The following is a 19,430-nucleotide window of genomic DNA, read 5'->3' as shown; positions in this document are numbered from 1 at the left end:
GCCGGCTGTTGCCATGCTGGGTGTTGCAGCGCTGGCATTGGGAGGCATTAGAAGGGTGGGTGTTGCGGTGGCGGGTGTTGCGGCAGCGGGCATATCGCGACGCTGGCTGTCGGGGTGTTGTTGGGGGTACGGTGTTGCTCTGCCAGGGCTGGGGGTGGCTGTTGCGGTGGCGGGTGCTGCACTGCCGGGTGTTGCCGTGCCGGGTGTTGCGGTGCCGGTGTTTGGAGGTGCTACAGTGGGGGTGGGTGTTGCGTTGCCGGCTGTTGCCGTGTTGCGGTCTCGGGTGCACGGCAGCAGTGCGGGTGTTGCAATGCCGGTTGTTGCGGCGGTGGGGCGTCCTGCCAGGGGTGTCGGCGGGGCTCACGGTGATGGGTGCTGCCACGCCGGCTGTTGCCATGCCGGGTGTTGCGACGCTGGCGTTGGGAGGCGTTAGAGGGGCGGGTGTTGCGGCGGCGGGTGTATCGCCGTGGCGGGGTGTCGCGACGCCGGCTGTCGGGTGTTGTGGGGGTCCGGCGTCGCTCTGGCAGGGCCCTTGCGGTGGCGGGGGTTGCGGGTGTCACGGAGGCGGGTGTTGCCTCGCCGCCTGTTGGGTGTTGGGGCGTTACGGGGTGTCTGGAGGGGGTGGGAAGGGGCCGGGGGGTTGAAGGGGGCGTTGGGGGGATTGAGGGGGTCTGGGGGGTGGGGGGTTATGGGGTGGCGGGGGGTGGGTGTTGCGCCGGCGCCTGTTGGGGTGCTCAGGGGTGTTGTTGGGTGCCAGGGGGTCCCCCTGGGGTGGGCTCCCCAAATTGCTGGGTCGCTTCTAGGGTGCCCCCCAACTCCTGGGTCCCTCCTATGGGGCTGCCCCCCCGATGCCTGGGACCCCCTGGGGTGCCCCCAAACTACTGGGTCACCTCTTGGGGTGCCCCCCGATGCCTGGGACCCCTCTGGGGTGCCCCCCCAGTGTCTGGGTCCCTCTCAGGGTGCCCCCCAAAACTTCTGGGTCCCCCTGGAGGTGCCCCCCTCCAACTCCTGGGGTGCCCCCCAAACTCCTGGGTCCCCCTGAAGTGCCCCCCAAACTTCTGGGTCCCTCCTATGGAGGTGCCCCCACCCAGATACCTGGGTCCCCCTGGGGTGCCCCCCCCAACCCCTGGGACCCTTCTAGGGTGCCCCCCCAACTCCTGGGTCCAGTGGGCGGGGCCTCTCTGTCTCCGCCCCGCCCCCCCGCGCTCATATCTCCCCCCCCCCTCCGCTGCCGCATCGCTGCCGGTACCGAACGGACCCGAGCGGACCCGAACGGAGCCGAACGGAGCCGAGCGGAGCCGAGCGGAGCCGAAGGGACCCGGCCATGGCCACCCCCACGGAGGCAGCGATGGGAGGTGCGGGGGGGCAGGATGGGTGCTGGGGGGTGCGGGGGTGCGGGATGGGGGCTGGGGGTGCAGGTTGCAGGGTGCTGGGTGCAGGATGGGTGCTGGGGGTGCAGGGGGGGTGCTGGGGGTGCAGGATGGGTGCGGGGGTGCGGGGGGTGCAGGGGGTGCAGGTTGCAGGGGTGCTGGGTGCGGGGGTGCAGGGGGTGCAGGGGTGCAGGGTACAGGTGGGTGCAGGATGGGTGCAGGGAGACACAGGTGGGTGCAGGATGGGTGCGGGGGGTGCAGGGGGTGCGGGGGGTGCAGGATGGGTGCAGGTGGGTGCTGGGGGTGCAGGTTGCAGGGGTGCTGGGTGCAGGATGGTTGCGGGGGTGCAGGGTGGGGGGTGCAGGGGGTGCGAGGGTGCAGGGTGCTGCAGGATGGGGGGTGCAGGATGGGTGCGGGCGATGCAGGGGAGGGGTGCAGGATGGGTGCAGTGGGGTGCGGGGGGTGCAGGGGGTGCAGGATGGGTGCAGTGGGGTGCTGGGGGTGCAGTGGGGTGCTGGGGGGTGCAGGGGGTGCGGGGGGTGCAGAGGGGTGCAGGGGGTGCAGAGATGCTGGGTGCAGGGTGGGTGCAGGGTGGGGGGTGCAGGTTGGGTGCTGGGCGCAGGGGTGCAGGGGTGCGGGGGTGGAGGGGTGCAGGATGGGTGCACGGGGTGCGGGGGGGTGCAGGGGTGCGGGGGGGGGGTGCGGGTGGCGCTGCCGCGCGTGCGTGCCCGTCGCCGCAGCCCCGCGCCTGCACCTGCAGCGCCTGCGCGCCGCGGGCCGCACCCCCCCGAGCCATCGCTCCGCTCCAGAGTGAACGGGCGGGGGGCTCCACCGGGCGTCAGCTCCCCGGGGCGGTGCCATCGTTCTGCTCCAGAGTGAACACCCCCCCCCCCCGGGGGGGGATTACCCAGGGTAGTTCGGGCAGTTGCCATCGCTCCGCTGCAGAGTGAACAGGGGCTCAACCCCACAGCGGGTGGGGGGGTGGGGGGAGCAGCAGCCCCCCAATCGCCATCGTTCCGCTCCAGAGTGAACACACACACACACAGCTCCCCCCCCCCCCCCGAGCAGGGCGGGGCCGCGGGGCGGGGCCCAGCCGCCAAGCGCGGCATTGCCATCGCTCCGCTCCAGAGTGAACGAGGCCCCTCCAGAGTGAGCGGCTGCCTCAAGGCTGGATTTTGGGGGTCCCCCTCCCCCCAAAATCTAGGGGCCCCCACCCCCTGACACCCCAAAACCTCCTCTCTCCCTCCCCCCCCCCCCAGAAGCCGCCCGGGCCAAGGACCCCTTCAACTACGGTGAGGTTTGGGGGGCTGGGGGATTTGAGGTGCAGGGGGGGATTTGGGGGGCTGAGGGGATGTTGGGGTGCGGGGGATTTGGGGGTGCGGGGGCGGATTTGGGGGGCTGAGAGGGATTTTGGGGTGCGGGGGGGATTTGGGGGTGCCGAGGGGGTGGGGGAGGATTTGGGGGGCTGGGGGGGGCAGAAGGTGGTTTGGGGGTACGGGGGGGATTTGGGGGTTCGGGGGTGTTGGGGTGCCGGGGAGGGGTTTTGGGGTGCAGGGGGCTATTTGGGGGTGCAGGGGTGTTTGGGGGTTCGGGGGTGTTGGGGTGCCGGGAGTGATTTTGGGGTGCAGCAGGGCTATTTGCGGGTGCAGGGGGTGTTTGGGGTTCAGGGGGTGTTGGGGTGCCGGGGAGGGGTTTTGGGGTGCAGGGGTGTTTGGGGGTTCGGGGGTGTTGGGGTGCCGGGGAGGGGTTTTGGGGTGCAGGGGGCTGTTTGGGGGTGCAGGGGTGTTTGGGGGTTCAGGGGGTGTTGGGGTGCCGGGGAGGGGTTTTGGGGTGCAGGGGGCTATTTGGGGGTCTCCGTCCCCAGACTACGAGACGCTGCGGCTGGCGGGGCTGGTCCTGGCCATCGCCATGTTCGTCCTCGGGGTCCTCATCGCCCTCAGTGAGTCCCCCAACCCCCCGGCACCCCAAAACCCCCCGGCACCCCAACCCCCCGGCACCCCAAAACCCTCCCAGCACCCCGAAAAATCCCTCGGGCACCCCCAAAGTCCGCTCCAGCCCCCCAAATCCCCACCCTTGGACCCCCCCAAAATCCCAGCCAGGACCCCCAAATCCCCCTGGGCCCCAAATCCCCACCCAAGGCCCCCCAAATTGCCGCAGCACCCCAAAATCCCCCCCGGGAGCCCCAAATTCCTCCTGGGCCCCCAAATCCACCCAGGGACCCCAAACCCCCCTTGGCACCCCAAAATCACCCTGGGCCCCCCAAATCCTCCCTGGGACCCCCACATTCCCCCTCTGCACCCCAAAATCCTCCCCTGGGACCCCCAAATCCTCCCTGGGACCCCAAAATCCCAGCTGGGACCCCCAAATCCCCCTCTGCACCCCAAAGTCACACTGGGCCCCCCAAATCCACCCAGGGGCCCTCACTTTCCCCCTTGGCACCCCAAAATCCCCCTTGGGACCCCCAAATTCCCTCTGGGACCCCAAAATCCCCCTGGGACCCCAAATTCCCCCTCTGCACCCCAAAATCCCCCCTTGGGACCCCGAATCCACCCAGGGATCCCCCTGGGACCCCCAAAATCCCCCGGCACCCCGAATCCCCTTTAGCACCCCAAAAGCCCCCTGGGACCCCCAAATCCCCCACGACCCCCCAGACCCCGGGTCTGGGAGTCCCCCAGTTTGGGGTCACCCCCCACCCGTTCCCCCCCCAGGTAAGAAGTTCCAAGTGCAAAGGCGGAGCCCAGGTGAGACCCCCAAAATGGGGGACCCCCCGACCCCCATACTGGGGACCCCCACCCATGGGAACCCCCAACACCCACCCATGCCCCCTCCATTTTGCCCCCCCACTCCCAGCACCCCGATATTGGGGACCCCTCCCCCATGGCACCCCCTTGCGACCCCCACCCATGGGACCCCATATTGGGGACCCCCACTCCCAGCACCCCCATATTGGGGACCCCCACCCATGGGACCCCCCATATTGGGGACCCCCACCCATGGGAACCCCAGACCCCACCCATGCCCCCCATTTTGGGGACCCCCACCCATGGGAACCCCCAAACACCCACCCATGGCCCCCATTTTGGGGACACCCCCCCACTCCCAGCACCCCCATATTGGGGACCCCCCACAGGACCCCCATATTGGGGACCCCCTACACTCCCAGCCCCCAATATTGGGGCCCCCCACCCATGGGACCCCCCCCCATTGGGTGACCCCCAACCCAGGCCCTCCCCCAACACCCCCAAATATTGGGGACCCCCCCCGAAATTGGGGGCCCCCTGACCCCCGCCCCCGCAGCCCCCGGACCTGCGGCAGCCGGCCAAGAGCCCCGGTGAGTGCGGGGGGTCCCATGGGTGGGGGGCCCCAAAATTGGGGTGCTGGGAGGGGGGTCCCCAATATCGGGGGGGATCCCATGGGTGGGGGTCCCAAGGGGTCCCATGGGTGGGGGTCCCCAATATTGGGGTGCTGGGAGGGGGTCCCCAATATCGGGGGGCATGGGTGGGGTCGGGGGGTCCCATGGGTGGGGGTCCCCAATATTGGGGTGCTGGGGGTCCCCAATATAGGGGGGTAGGGGAGGGTGTCCCATGGTGGGGGTCCCCAATATGGGGGTCCCATGGGTGGGGGTCCCAAGGGGTGCCATGGGTGGGGGTCCCCAATATTGGGGTGCTGGGAGAGGGGGTCCCCAATATTGGGGTGCCCCATGGGTGGGGTCTGGGGGGGGATCCCATGGGTGGGGGGTCCCCAATATGAGGGGTCCCATGGGTGGGGTCCCAAGGGGATCCCATGGGTGGGGGTCCCCAATAGGGGGTGCTGGGAGTGGGGGGTGTCCCATGGGTGTGGGGGGGGTCCCCAATGTCTCTCTCTTTTTCCCATCAGCCCCTGCGGCCACCGCGTAGCCCCGCCCCCTCGCCGAGAGCCACGCCCCTCCCGGCCGCCTGGGGCCCCCGGTGCATGCAGCCCCCCGCGGTGAAAAGGGGGGCGGAATTCGGGGTCCCCCCACGGAGCCAAGGACCCCCTAAAATAGGGGACCCCCCTCTTTAAGCAACCACCTCTGAAGAACAAAGGGGGCCCCCAGCACCCCCAAAATTGGGGAACCCCCCAAACTGGGGACCCCGAAATTGGGGGGGGCCCTACCCAAAACTGGGGGGACCCCCCCCCAAAAAAAGCACCTTCCACACTTGGGGACCCCCCAAAAACCAAGGGACACCCCCAGGAGGGCCCCCTAAAATTGGGGACACCCCCAAAGTGGGGACCCCCCCAAAGTGGGGAACCCCTCGAGCCCCCAACCCAATAGGGACCCCCAAAATTGGGGGACCCCCCAAAAGGCACCTTCCACACTTGGGGACCCCCCCAAAACCCACAGGACCCCACCACCACCACGGGGGTCCCCAAAATGGGGGACCCCCACGAGCCCCCCAAAGGTGGGGAGCCCCCATGAACCCCCCCCCAACAAGGGGGGACCCCCCCAAAATTGGGGGCACCCCAAACAGGGAGGGGGGACCCCTCCAAAATCGGGGGACCCCCCCCAAAATCGCACCCCCCAAATTAAGGGACCCCCAGACCTGGGGACCCTAAAAATTGGGGGGGGGAATGGGAGGGCCTGAAATGGGGGGAGGGTCCCTGGGGGAGGGAGGTTTTGGGGACCCCCGGATTTTGGGGAGCCCCCACCCCCAAGCTGCCTCCCCCGCACATGGAAATAAAGGAGATGTTTCGTACCCGCCGCTGGGGGGCGCTGCTGGGGGAGCCAGGAAGTGCGGGGGGCGGGGCTAGGGGGAACGTATGGGGGATCTATAGGGGATCTATGGGGGATCTATAGGGGATCTATGGGGGTCTATAGGGGATCTATGGGGGATCTATGGGGGTCTATGGGGGTCTATAGGGGATCTATGGGGGTCTATGGGGGATCTATGGGGGATCTATAGGAGATCTATGGGGGTCTATGGGGTCTATGGGGGTCTATGGGGGATCTATGGGGGTCTATAGGGTGTCTATGGGGGATCTATGGGGGTCTATAGGGGATCTATGGGGGTCTATGGGGGATCTATGGGGGTCTATAGGGGTCTATAGGGGATCTATGGGGGTCTATGGGGGATCTATGGGGGTCTATAGGGGGTCTATAGGGGATCTAGGGGGTCTATGGGGGTCTATAGGGGATCTATGGGGGTCTATAGGGGTCTATAGGGGATCTATGGGGGTCTATGGGGGATCTATAGGAGATCTATGGGGGTCTATAGGGGATCTATGGGGGTCTATAGGGGTCTATGGGGGATCTATAGGAGATCTATGGGGGTCTATAGGGGGTCTATGGGGGATCTATGGGGGTCTATAGGGGTCTATAGGGGATCTATGGGGGGTCTATGGGGGATCTATGGGGGTCTATAGGGGGTCTAGGGGGTCTATGGGGGGTCTATAGGGGATCTATGGGGGTCTATAGGGGGTCTATAGGGGATCTATGGGGGTCTATGGGGGATCTATAGGAGATCTATGGGGGTCTATAGGGGTCTATAGGGGATCTATGGGGGTCTATGGGGGTCTATAGGGGATCTATGGGGGTCTAGGGGGTCTATGGGGGATCTATAGGAGATCTATGGGGGTCTATAGGGGATCTATGGGGGTCTATGGGGGATCTATGGGGGTCTATAGGGGATCTATGGGGGTCTATGGGGGATCTATGGGGGTCTATAGGGGGTCTATAGGGGATCTATGGGGGTCTATAGGGGATCTATGGGGGATCTATGGGGGTCTATAGGGGGTCTATAGGGGATCTAGGGGGTCTATGGGGGTCTATAGGGGATCTATGGGGGTCTATAGGGGTCTATAGGGGATCTATGGGGGATCTATAGGAGATCTATGGGGGTCTATGGGGGTCTATAGGTGATCTATGGGGGATCTATGGGGGTCTATGGAGGGTCTATGGGGGATCTATGGGGGTCTATAGGGGATCTATGGGGGATCTATGGGGAGGTCTATGGGGGTCTATAGGTGATCTATGGGGGATCTATGGGGGTCTATGGAGGGTCTATGGGGGTCTATAGGGGATCTATGGGGGTTTATAGGGGATCTATGGGGGATCTATAGGGGTCTGTAGGGGATCTATAGGGGATCTATGGGGGATCTATAGGGGGATCTATGGGGTTCTATAGGGGATCTATGGAGGGTCTATAGGGGATCTATAGGAGATCTATAGGAGATCTATGGGGGATCTATAGGGGGATCTATGGGGGATTTATGGGGGACCAGGTCGGGTGGGGGCTATAGGGCATCTGGGGCTATAGGGGACCCAGGGGCCTGGGCCTATAGGGGACGCAGGTGTGTGGGGCTATAGGGGACCCAGGCAGTCGGGGCTATAGGGGACCCAGGCATGTGGGGCTATAGGAGATGCAGGTGTCCGGGCCTATAGGGGACCCAGGCGTTCAGGGCTATAGGGGACCCACGTGTCTGGGATGGGGGGGCCAAGGTGTCCGGGGCTATAGGGGACCCAGACCTGCATTTCCATAGGGGCCCAGGCCTGCAGCTCTATAGGGGCCCAGGCCTGCAGTTCCATAGGGGCCGCAGCCGCGCGTGCCGGCGCCCCCCACGCAGTTCCCGGGGGCGGAGCCCCCCCTGGCCCCGCCCCTCCGGCGCCATGCGGGTGAGCGGCTGCGCCGGGACCCCCGACCCCAACCGGGCTGACCCCTATAGACCCCTATAGACCCCGGCCCCTATAGACCCCGGCCCCTATAGACCCGGGCCGCTCTGGGCCCCGGACGGCTGCGTCCTCGGGCCCGGAAGTCCGCGTCCCGTTATAGGCCGGATGCCCGCGGCCCCTATAGGCCCGGATGCCCGGGTCCCCTATAGACCCTGACCCCCCCTTCCCCCCAGCTCCTGCTGCCCCTCTGGCTCTTGGCCTTGAACTTCCTGACGAACCTCGGTCAAGGTATGGCCCGCGGCCCCTATAGCCCCGCACGCCTGCGGCCCCCATCCCGGAAGCCTGGGTCCCCTATAGCCCTACACGTCTGTCATCCCCTATAGCCCCCACGCCTGCGTCCCCTATAGCCCTGCATGCCTGGGTCCCCTATAGTGCTGCATGCCTGGGTCCCTTATAGCCTCCGACCCCTGCGTCCCCTATAGCCCCGCACGCCTGGGTCCCCTGTAGCCCCAGACACCCGCATCCCCTATACCCTCCCTGGTCCCCTATAGCCCTGCATGCTCCCGTCCCCTATGGCCCCGCCCCATTCCCTATAGCCCCCTGTCCCCTATACCCCCCAATCCCTAAAGCCCCGTCCCCTATACCCCCACATCCCCTATAGCCCCCACGCCCCTATATCTTCCCCGTCCCCTATATCTCCCCCTATCCCTATAGCCCCCATCCCTATATCTCCCCCTCCCTATAGTGCCCATCCCTATACCCCCTGTCCCCTATAGCCCCCGTCCCCTATAGCCCCCCCATCCCCTATAGCTCCCATCCCCTATACCCCCCATCTCCTATAGCCCCCGTCCCCTATAGCCCCCAAACCCCTATAACCCCCGTCCCCTATAGCCCCCCATCCCCTATCTCCCCCTATCCCCTATAGCCCCTCCCCTATAGTCCCCCATCCCCTATACCCCCAATCCCCTATAGCCCCCGTCCCTATAGCCCCCATCCCCTATACCCCCAATCCCCTATACCCCCCATCCCCTATACCCCCACATCCCCTATAGCCCCCACGCCCCTATATCTCCCCGTCCCCTATATCTCCCCTATCCCCTATAGCCCCCTCCCTATAGTCCCCCCTCCCTATAGTCCCCCATCCCCTATACCCCTGTCCCCTATAGCCCCCCATCCCCTATAGCCCCCCTGTCCCCTATAGCCCCCATCCCCTATAGCTCCCATCCCTATACCCCCCAATCCCCTATACCCCCCGTCCCCTATAGCCCCCTTCCCCTATAGCCCCCGTCCCCTATAGCCCCCATCCCGTGTAGCCCCCGTCCCCTATAGCCCCCGTCCCTATAGCCCCCCAATCCCCTATACCCCCCAATCCCCTATACCCCCGTCCCTATACCCCCCATCCCCTATAGCCCCCGTCCCCTATACCCCCCAATCCCCTATACCCCCCATCCCCTATACCCCTGTCCCCTATAGCCCCCCAATCCCCTATACCCCCCGTCCCCTATAGCCCCCATCCCCTGTAGCCCCCCATCCCTATACCCCTGTCCCCTATAGCCCCCGTCCCCTATACCCCCGTCCCTATAGCCCCCTCCCCTCCCCAGCAGGCCCCAGCCCGGCCCCGGCCCCGCTGACGCCCACAGGCGCCTCCAGCCCAGGTGAGGGGGGGGCACTGGTTTGTACTGGTCTGTACTGGGAGGGTTGGGCTGGAGTGGTCCCTACTGGTGTATACTGGTCCGGACTGGGAGGAGTCGTCTGTACTGGGAACACTGGTCTGTACTGGTCTATACTGGTCTGTACTGGGAGCACTGGTCTGTACTGGCCTGTATTGGTCTCTACTGGTCTGTACTGGTCTATACTGGTCTGTACCGGTGTATACTGGGAGCACTGGTCTGTACTGGTCTATACTGGTGTATACTGGAAGCACTGGTCTGTACTGGTCTGTAACGACCTGTACTGGTGTATACTGGGAGCACTGGTCTGTACTGGTCTGTAACGACCTATACTGGTGTATACTGGGAGCACCAGTCTGTAATGACCTATACTGGTCTATACTGGTGTATACTGGTCTGTAATGACCTATACCGGTCTATACTGGTGTATACTGGGAGCACCGGTCTGCAATGACCTATATCAGTCTATACTGGTGTATACTGGTCTGTAATGACCTCTACTGGTCTATACTGGTGTATACTGGGGGCACTGTTCTGCAGTGACCTATACCGGTCTATACTGGTGTATACTGGTCTGTAATGACCTCTACTGGTCTATACTGGTGTATACTGGGGGCACTGTTCTGCAGTGACCTATACCGGTCTATACTGGGGTATACTGGTCTGTAATGACCTCTACTGGTCTATACTGGTGTATACTGGGGGCACTGTTCTGCAGTGACCTATACCGGTCTATACTGGTGTATACTGGTCTGTAATGACCTCTACTGGTCTATACTGGTGTATACTGGGGGCACTGGTCTGCAGTGACCTATACCGGTCTATACTGGTGTATACTGGTCTGTAATGACCTATACTGGTCTATACTGGTGTATACTGGGGGCACTGTTCTGCAGTGACCTATACCGGTCTATACTGGTGTATACTGGTCTGTAATGACCTCTACTGGTCTATACTGGTGTATACTGGGGGCACTGTTCTGCAGTGACCTATACCGGTCTATACTGGTGTATACTGGTCTGTAATGACCTCTACTGGTCTATACTGGTGTATACTGGGGGCACTGGTCTGCAGTGACCTATACCGGTCTATACTGGTGTATACTGGTCTGTAATGACCTCTACTGGTCTATGCTGGTGTATACTGGGGGCACTGGTCTGCAGTGACCTATACCGGTCTATACTGGTGTATACTGGTCTGTAATGACCTCTACTGGTCTGTAATGACCTATACTGGTCTATACTGGTGTATACTGGTCTGTAATGACCTCTACTGGTCTATACTGGTGTATACTGGGGGCACTGGTCTGCAGTGACCTATACCGGTCTATACTGGTGTATACTGGTCTGTAATGACCTCTACTGGTCTATACTAGTGTATACTGGTCTGTAATGACCTCTACTGGTGTATACTGGGGGCACTGGTCTGCAGTGACCTATACCGGTCTATACTGGTGTATACTGGTCTGTAATGACCTCTACTGGTCTGTAATGACCTATACCGGTCTATACTGGTGTATACTGGTCTGTAATGACCTCTACTGGTCTGTAATGACCTATACCGGTCTATACTGGTGTATACTGGTCTGTAATGACCTCTACTGGTCTGTACTGGTGTATACTGGGGGCACTGTTCTGCAGTGACCTATACCGGTCTATACTGGTGTATACTGGTCTGTAATGACCTCTACTGGTCTATACTGGGAGCACCGGTCTGCAATGCCCTGTACTGCTCTGTACTGGTGTATACTGGTCTGTACTGGTCTGTAACGACCTCTGCCGGTCTGTACTGGGAGCACTGCTCTGTACGGGGCTATACCGGCTCTGGTCTGTACTGGTCTGTACTGGGTTGGGGACGGGGGACCCGGGGGGGGGTTGGTGCCCCCTCCCCCCCCGTGTCCCCTCCCCCCGTGTCCCCCCGCAGGGTCGGGGGGGGACACAAGGACCCAGCCAGCCGGCTTGGGGGTGGGGCCTCTTAAAGCCCCGCCCCCAGGCCGTGCTGGGTAACCCCGCCCCTTCCCCCCCCCGCAGGGGATGATGGGAAGCAGAAGGACGAGTTCTACTATGGTCAGTCCTCCAGCTCCGCCCACGGGCGAAGCCCCGCCCCTCGCGTCCGAGGCCGGAAGCCCCGCCCCTCCCCAGCCCCGCCCTTCAGTCCTGTCCCAGAAGCCCCTCCCACTCCCCTCGCCCTCCCAAGCCCCGCCCCTGAACGAAACCCCGCCCACCCCTAAGCCCCGCCCCTTCCACAAGCTCCACCCCTTTGCGAGCCCCGCCCGTATCGCTGTCGCTTCGTCGTCGTGGCCCCACCCCATCCTGGCCCCGCCCCGCTGTCCCACCCTCCAAGCTCCACCCACACCCTGCCCACCCTCATTCCCCGCCTCCCCTTAGCCCCGCCCCTCGAATCCCACCCCAAGCTCCGCCCGGCCGCTGCTCTCCCGCCCCTTCCATTAGCCCCACCCCTGCTTGGCCCCACCCACCCCCTCGCTGGCCACGCCCCTCCCTGAAAGCACCGCCCCTTCCCCCACCCCTCCACAGCTGCAGGAGGCCACGCCCCTCCTAAACCACGCCCATCCCAAGCCACGCCCCCTCAAAGCCACACCCCCAGCCCCTCCCTCTGTCCCCGCCCCTCCACAAGGCCACGCTCCCAAACCCCGCCCCTCGCAAGCCCCGCCCCCACCCCCAGCCTCTCTCCCTCTGCCCCTCTCTCCCCCGCCCCCTTTGTCCCCCTGACCACGCCCCCTCTCTGACCACGCCCCCTCTGGCCCCGCCCCTCAGACTACCCCTCCCTGCGGCAGTGGGGGCTGGTGGTGGCGGCCGCCCTCTTCGTCACCGGCATCGGCGTCATCGCCTGTGAGTGCCCCTCCCCGCCCCGGGGCCCCTCCCCTCCCCCGGGGCCCTCCCCTCCCCCGGGGCCCCTCCCCCGGGCCCCTCCCCCACCCGCCCCCGTTTCTCTCCCCCAGGTGGCAAAGTGGGGAAGTTCCCGCGCTGCCGGGGCCGGCAGAGGAAGAAGTGAGCGACCCTCCCCCGGCACCCCCGCGGGGTCAGCCCCTCCCCCTGCGGGGTCAGCCCTCCCCCCGCGGGGTCACCCCCCTGGGGACCCCTCCCCCTTTGGGGACCCCGCCCCCGTGCCCCCTCCCCCATTCTTGGGGACCCCCCCCGCCGTCCCCCCATGGGGTCACCCCTCCCCTGCGGACCCCCGGAAGCCCCGCCCCGCTGCAGCCCCGCCCCCATTCCCCCGGATCCCTCCCAAGAGCCCCTCCCCACCACGCCCCTCCCCGACCGGGGCCCCTCCCCGGAGAGCCCTCCCCCACCGCTCTAGGGGACCTCCGTGACCCCACCCCTCCCGTCACCCCCACGTGACCCCCACGTGACCCCCTTCCCCTCCCCCCGCAGCGCCTACGACATCGCCCAGCTCTGAGGCCGCCGCCCCTCCCCCTCCGCCCTGCAGAGGAAGGGGGCGGGGCGAGGAGAGGAAGCCCCCGCCCCCCCCCCCCGGCCCCGCCCCCCCCGCCCGCCCCTGGCTCCGCCCCTCCCCCGCGCTGGACGCTCCGCCCCCTTTTCATTAAATGACCCCTCCCCCTCCCCCGCGTGGCTGTGATGTCACCGGGGGGGGAGGAGCCGAAGGTGGCAGCGCTGCATGCTGATTGGCCGGCTCGGGGAGGAAGGGGGCGGGGTTGGGCATCGGGGGGAGGGCCCTGCTTGGGGGTGTGGCCAAAGGGGGGGAGGCCGCTGATAGGATGATGGGGAGGGGAGGGGGCGGAGCCCTGCCTGGCCCCGCCCACCCAAGGAGACTCCGAGGCGTCAGCCGGGGAGGAGGCGTTCGGCCTTTTATTGGGAGGCGGGGCCGGGGGGCGGGGCCTCGCTAAGCCCCGCCCCCTCGCTGGGCAGCGCCGTCTGGTAGATCACCACGGGCTGGGGGAGGGGAAGGGGCGGGGTCAGCGGGGACCCGGGCAACCGGGCCCCGCCCCTGCCCCCCTCCGTCTCTCGGGCCCCGCCCCCACTCACCGGCCACCATCGCTCCGCCCCGCCCCTGGCTGACGCCACCGCCCCCGTCACCGTCAGCGCCGCCCCCGCCGCCGCTGACGTCATCAACAGCGCCTGCGTGCCAAGCACCGTCCCCTGTGCCGGCAGGGGGAGGGGCGGGGGGCGTGGCCTGTCACGCCCCGCCCGCCGCGCGTAGCCACGCCCCCCCCCGCAGCGCCCTCTGCCGGCAGGAGGAGGTACCACAGCCCCATTGCTGCCCCATAGCCGCTCCACAGCCCCATGGCCACCCCATAGCCCCATAGCCTGCCCCATAGCCACCCCACAGCCCCATAGCCACCCCATAGCCCTTCCCCATAGCCCCATAGCCAGCCCCATAGCCGTCCCCCAGCCCCATAGCCACCCTCTAGCCCCTCCCCATAGCCCCATAGCCACCCCATAGCCCCTCCCCACAGCCTCACAGCTGCCCCATAGCCACCCCGCAGCCCCATAGCCATCCCTTAGCCTCTCCCCACAGCCCCATAACCCCTCCCCAGCCCCATAGCCCCCCATAGCTCCTCCCCAGCCCCATAGCCACCCCCTAGCCCCTCCCCATAGCCCCAGAGCCACCCCATAGCCCCTCCCCACAGCCTCACAGCTGCCCCATAGCCACCCCACGGCCCCAGAGCCATCCCTTAGCCTCTCCCCATAGCTCCCCCCAGCCCCATAGCCCCCCATAACCCCTCCCCACAGCCTCATAGCTGCCCCATAGCCACCCCCAGCCCCATAACCACCCCCTAGCCCCTCCCCATAGCCCCATAGCCACCCCATAACCCCTCCCCACAGCCTCATAGCTGCCCCATAGCCACCCCACGGCCCCCTAGCCACCCCCCAGCCCCATAGCCGCCCCATAGCCCCTCCCCAGCCCCATAGCCGCCCCCCAGCCCCCCCAGCCCTGCCCTACCTGGGCGGCGGGGCCCCCCCGGGGGCAGGTGGGGCAGCCGTGCAGCAGCAGCAGCCCCTGCAGCCCCAGCTCCAGGAGGGAGCAGACGGCGCCCAGCACCCCCAGCGCCAGCCCCGCCCGCGCCTGCGCCACCCGGCACCCGCGTCACCCTCCCGCGTCACCCACCCGGGTCACCCTCCCGGGTCACCCACCCGCATCACCCTGCGTCACCCTCCCGCGTCACCCACCCGGGTCACCCCGCGTCACCCACCCGGGTCACCCACCCGCATCACCCAGCGTCACCCACCCGCATCACCCACCCGCGTCACCCACCTGTGTCACCCCGCATCACCCTGCGTCACCCACCCACGTCACCCTGTGTCACCCACCCGCGTCACCCTCCCAGGTCACCCAGTGTCACCCTGTGTCACCCACCTGGGTCACCCTCCCGGGTCACCCTCCCGCATCACCCCGCGTCACCCTCCCGCATCACCCCGCGTCACCCTCCCGCATTACCCTGCGTCACCCTCCCGCGTCACCCACCCGGGTCACCCCGCGTCACCCACCCACGTCACCCACCTGCGTCACCCCACATCACCCAGCGTCACCCACCCACGTCACCCTGCGTCACCCACGCGCGTCACCCTCCCAGGTCACCCAGCGTCACCCCACGTCACCCACCCGGGTCACCCACCCGCATCACCCTGCGTCACCCACCCGCATCACCCTGTGTCACCCACCCGGGTCACCCCGCGTCACCCACCCGCGTCACCCTCCCAGGTCACCCAGCGTCACCCCACGTCACCCTCCCGCGTCACCCACCCGGGTCACCCACCCGCATCACCCTGCGTCACCCTCCCACGTCACCCACCCCGGTCACCCCGCATCACCCAGCGGCACCCACCCGCGTCACCCTACGTCACCCACCTGCATCACCCTGCGTCACCCACCCACGTCACCCTGCATCACCCCGCGTCACCCACCCGGGTCACCCAGCGTCACCCACCGCGTCACCCTGTGTCACCCACCCAGGTCACCCACCCGGGTCACCCACCCGCGTCACCCAGTGTCACCCCGCGTCACCCTGCATCACCCTCCCGCGTCACCCGCGTCACCCACCCAGGTCACCCACCCGCGTCACCCAGCGTCACCCCGCGTCACCCTGCATCACCCTCCCGCGTCACCCTCCCGCGTCACCCCGCGTCACCCACCCGTGTCACCCACCCACGTCACCCACTTGCGTCACCCACCCGCGTCACCCACCCGCGTCACCCAGCGTCACCCACCCACGTTACCCTGTGTCACCCACCCAGGTCACCCTCCCGGGTCACCCAGCGTCACCCCGCATCACCCACCCGCGTCACCCCGTGTCACCCACCTGCATCACCCTCCTGTGTCACCCACCTGGGTCACCCTCCCACGTCACCCACCCCGGTCACCCAGCGTCACCCCCCTGCGTCACCCACCCGCGTCACCCCGGGTCACGTCCCCCGCGTCACCCACCCGCGTCACCCCACATCACCCACCTGCGTCACCCCCCCGGGTCACCCACCCGGGTCACCCCCCATGTCACCCACCCGTGTCACCTCCCGTGTCACCCCGGGTCACCCCTGGTCACCCCTGGTCACCCCCTGTGTCACCCCGTGTCACCCACCTGTGTCACCCCACATCACCCCGGGTCACCCCCCGTCACCCCCATGTTACCTCGTGTCACCTCGTGTCACCCCACGTCACCCCATGTCACCCTTATGCCACCCTGTGTCACCCCGTGTCACCTCATGTCACCCCCCACGTCACCCCTATGCCACCCCTATGTCACCGTGTGTCACCCCGTGTCACCCCCATGTCACTCCGTGTCACCCCCCATCACCCCATGTCACCCCTATGCCACCCCTATGTCACCCCGTGTCACCCCCGTGTCACCCCCATCTTACCTCGTGTCACCTCGTGTCACCCCCACATCACCCCATGTCACCCTTATGCCACCCCTATGCCACCCCGTGTCACCCCCGTGTCACCCCCGTGTCACCTCGTGTCACCCTTTGTCACCCCCATGCCACCTTGTGTCACCCCATGTCACCCCCATGTCACCCCATGTCACCCCATGTCACCCCGTGTCACCCCTGTGCCACCCCGTGTCACCCCCCATGTCACCCTTTGTCACCCCCTGTCGCCCCCCCCCCAGCCCTAGGCCACCCCCACGTCACCTTGTGTCACCCGCATGCCACCCTCATGTTGCCCCCCCGCCTGCCCCACGGCGTGCCCCACACGTCTCCCCGCCGCCCCCCAAGTGCCCCCCGGCCGCTCACCCGCCCCATGGAGGGTCTCTGCGCCACCGCCACCAGCACCGCCCCGACACCATCAACTGGGGGTGGGGGAGATGTGGGTCACAGGCTGCCCCATAAGTGCCCCATCTGCCCCATAAGTGGCCGCCCCAGCCCGTAAGTGCCCCATCTGCCCCACAAGTGCTTCCCTTGCCCCATAAGTGCCCCCTGCCCCATGACTGCCCGCCCCTCCATAACTGCCCTCCCTGCCCCTAAGTAGCCCTGCCCATAACAGGCCCCCCAGCCCCATAAGTGCCCCCCATACGTGCCCCCACCCCATAACCTCTCCCCCACCCCATAACTGCCCCCTCCCCATAACTGCCCTCCCTGCCCCATAAGTACCCTGCCCACAACAGCCCCTTTGCCCCATAAGTGCCCCCTGCCCCATAAGTGCGCCCTCCCCATAACCGCCCTGCCCCACAACTGCCCTCCCGCCCCATAACCGCTTCCCCTATCCCATAAGTGCCCCCTCCCCATAACTGCCCTCCCTGCCCCCTAAGTACCCTGCCCATAACAGCCCCTGTGCCCCATAACTGCCCCCATAAGTGCCCCCGCCCCACAACCGCCCCCTGCCCCATAACCACCCCCTGCCCCCCAAGCGCCCCCTCACCAGGCTGCCGACGCCCAGGGGGGCCCCGAGCTGGGCCCCCAGGGGGTCCCCCAGGGCCACCAGCAGGGTCCCCCCCAGGGCCACCTGCAGCGTCCCCAGCAGCACCTGCGTCACCTGCGGGGGGCGGGGCTCAGACCCATCCCCCACTCACCCCCGCTCCCCACCCCCACCCCTACTCACCCCCCTTAGCGCTACTCCCCCTCCCCCCCGCCCCTCCTCCCCCTCCCCTTTACTCCCCCTCCCCCTTACTCCCCCTACACCTCCCTCCCCTTTACTCCCCCTCCCCTTACTCCCCCCCCACACCCCTCCCCTTACTCCCCCTTACTCCCCCTCCCCCTTACTCACCCCCTACTCACCCTTTACTCCCCCTTACTCCCCCTCCCCTACTCCCCCTTTACTCCCCCTCCCCCTTACTCCCCCTACACCCCCTCCCCCTTTACTCCCCCTCCCCCTTACTCCCCCACACCCCCTCCCCCTTACTCCCCCTCCCCTTACTCCCCTACTCACCCTTTACTCTCCCCCTCCCCTTTACTCCCCCTTACTCCCCCTCCCCCTTACTCCCCCTTACTCCTCCTTACTCCCCCCTCCCCTTTACTCCCCTCCCCCTTTACTCCCCCTACACCCCCATCCCCCCTCCTCCCCTTACTCACCCCCTACTCACCCTTTACTCCCCTCCCCCTTACTTCCCCCCACACCCCTCCCCTTACTCCCCTCCCCTTTACTCCCCTCCCCCCTTACTCCCCCTCCCCTCCTCCCCTTTACTCCCCCTCCCCCTTACTCCCCCTACACCCCTCCCCTTTACTCCCCCTCCCCCACACCCCCTCCCCCTACTCCCCTCCCCCCTCCCCTCCCCCTCACCCCCAGCGCCAGGGTCTCTCCCCGCAGCCGCCCGTCGCCCTTCGGGGGGGGCCCCGGGCCCGGCCCCCGGCTCCACGCGGGTCAGCAGCAGCACCCCCGCCATGGCCGCGCAGGGTCCCCCTGGGGCGCCCCAAAGCGTGGGGGCCTCCTCGGGGGCACCCCCAAATCCGGGGCCCCTCCAGGGTCCCCCCCGCACCCGGGTCCCCCCCTGGGGTCACCCCCACATCTGGGTCCCCTCCTGGGGGGGGGGAGGGGGGGGGGGTCACCCCGACATCCGGGTCCCCCCTGGGGTCACCCCCACACCTGGGTCCCCCCCGGGGTCACCCCAATGCCTGGGTGCCCTTCTGGGGGCACCCCAAAGTGGGGGTCCCCTCCCGGGGGGTCACCCCACACCTGGGGCCCCGAGGGGGGGGGGGATCCGAGGGGCCCCCCCGGACTCCTGCCTCCCCCCCCCCCCAACCCCCCTCCCAGTGCTCCCAGTGCTCCCAGTTCCCCCCCAGCGTTACCTGCCGGCCGCTGGGTTCCTCTGCCCAACCCCCTGCCGCCCGGCCCGGGACCGGGAACGCCCCTCCCCACCCCGAGGCCTTGAACCCCCGGGGCCTCAGCGCCCGCCCCCACCCCGGGGGAGGGGAGGACCCAGGCGTCCGGCAGCACCCACTTCCCCATCCCCCCCGCCCCCAGGCGGCCCAGCCCCTCCCCCACCCCCACCCATGGGACCCGGGTGACTCTCCCCCCCCCAGTGCCCCTCCCCCATAGGGGACCCAGACAGCCCCCCACCCCCCCCATGGGACCCAGGTGTCCATCCCCCGCCGTGCCCCTCCCCACCTAGGGACCCAGGCGGCCCAGCCCCTCCCCACCCCCACCCATGGGACCCGGGTGCCCCTCCCCCCGGGCCCCTCCCACAGGGGACCCAGGCATCCGGGCACGAAAATGACGAATTTTAATCAATTTTTTCCACAGATTTTTTTTTGGGGGGGTTGAGGCAGAAAAGGGCGATTGGGGGAGGGGCGAGAAAGGATTGGGGCCCAGACCTCTGTCGGGGGCCGAAGCGGATTTTGGGGGTGAAAA

At 66.9% G+C, this 19,430-nt stretch overlaps 1 protein-coding gene across 2 annotated transcripts; it reads left to right on the top strand.

Annotated features, from left to right (window-relative positions):
- Window positions 1–7,911: 7,911 nt before the first annotated feature.
- On the top strand, window positions 7,912–13,294 carry LOC140645013 (FXYD domain-containing ion transport regulator 5-like). 2 transcript variants are annotated; one of them, XM_072848219.1, is made up of 7 exons: window positions 7,912–8,001; window positions 8,232–8,286; window positions 9,603–9,653; window positions 11,699–11,734; window positions 12,443–12,517; window positions 12,628–12,676; window positions 13,061–13,294. In XM_072848219.1, exons 1-7 carry the CDS (start codon window positions 7,996–7,998, stop codon window positions 13,083–13,085), a joined length of 297 nt encoding a protein of 98 aa, XP_072704320.1. In that variant the 5' UTR covers window positions 7,912–7,995; the 3' UTR covers window positions 13,086–13,294. The 2 variants fall into 2 exon arrangements, with proteins under 2 accessions (XP_072704320.1, XP_072704319.1); XM_072848218.1 differs by having other exon boundaries at window positions 9,600–9,653.
- The last annotated feature ends 6,136 nt before the right edge of the window (window positions 13,295–19,430 follow it).

Source organism: Ciconia boyciana, chromosome 30, assembly GCF_034638445.1.
Source record: "Ciconia boyciana chromosome 30, ASM3463844v1, whole genome shotgun sequence".
Classification (NCBI taxonomy): domain Eukaryota; kingdom Metazoa; phylum Chordata; class Aves; order Ciconiiformes; family Ciconiidae; genus Ciconia; species Ciconia boyciana.
The sequence above is the reverse complement of the archived record's forward strand: the minus strand, read 5'-3'. Positions and strand labels throughout refer to the sequence as shown.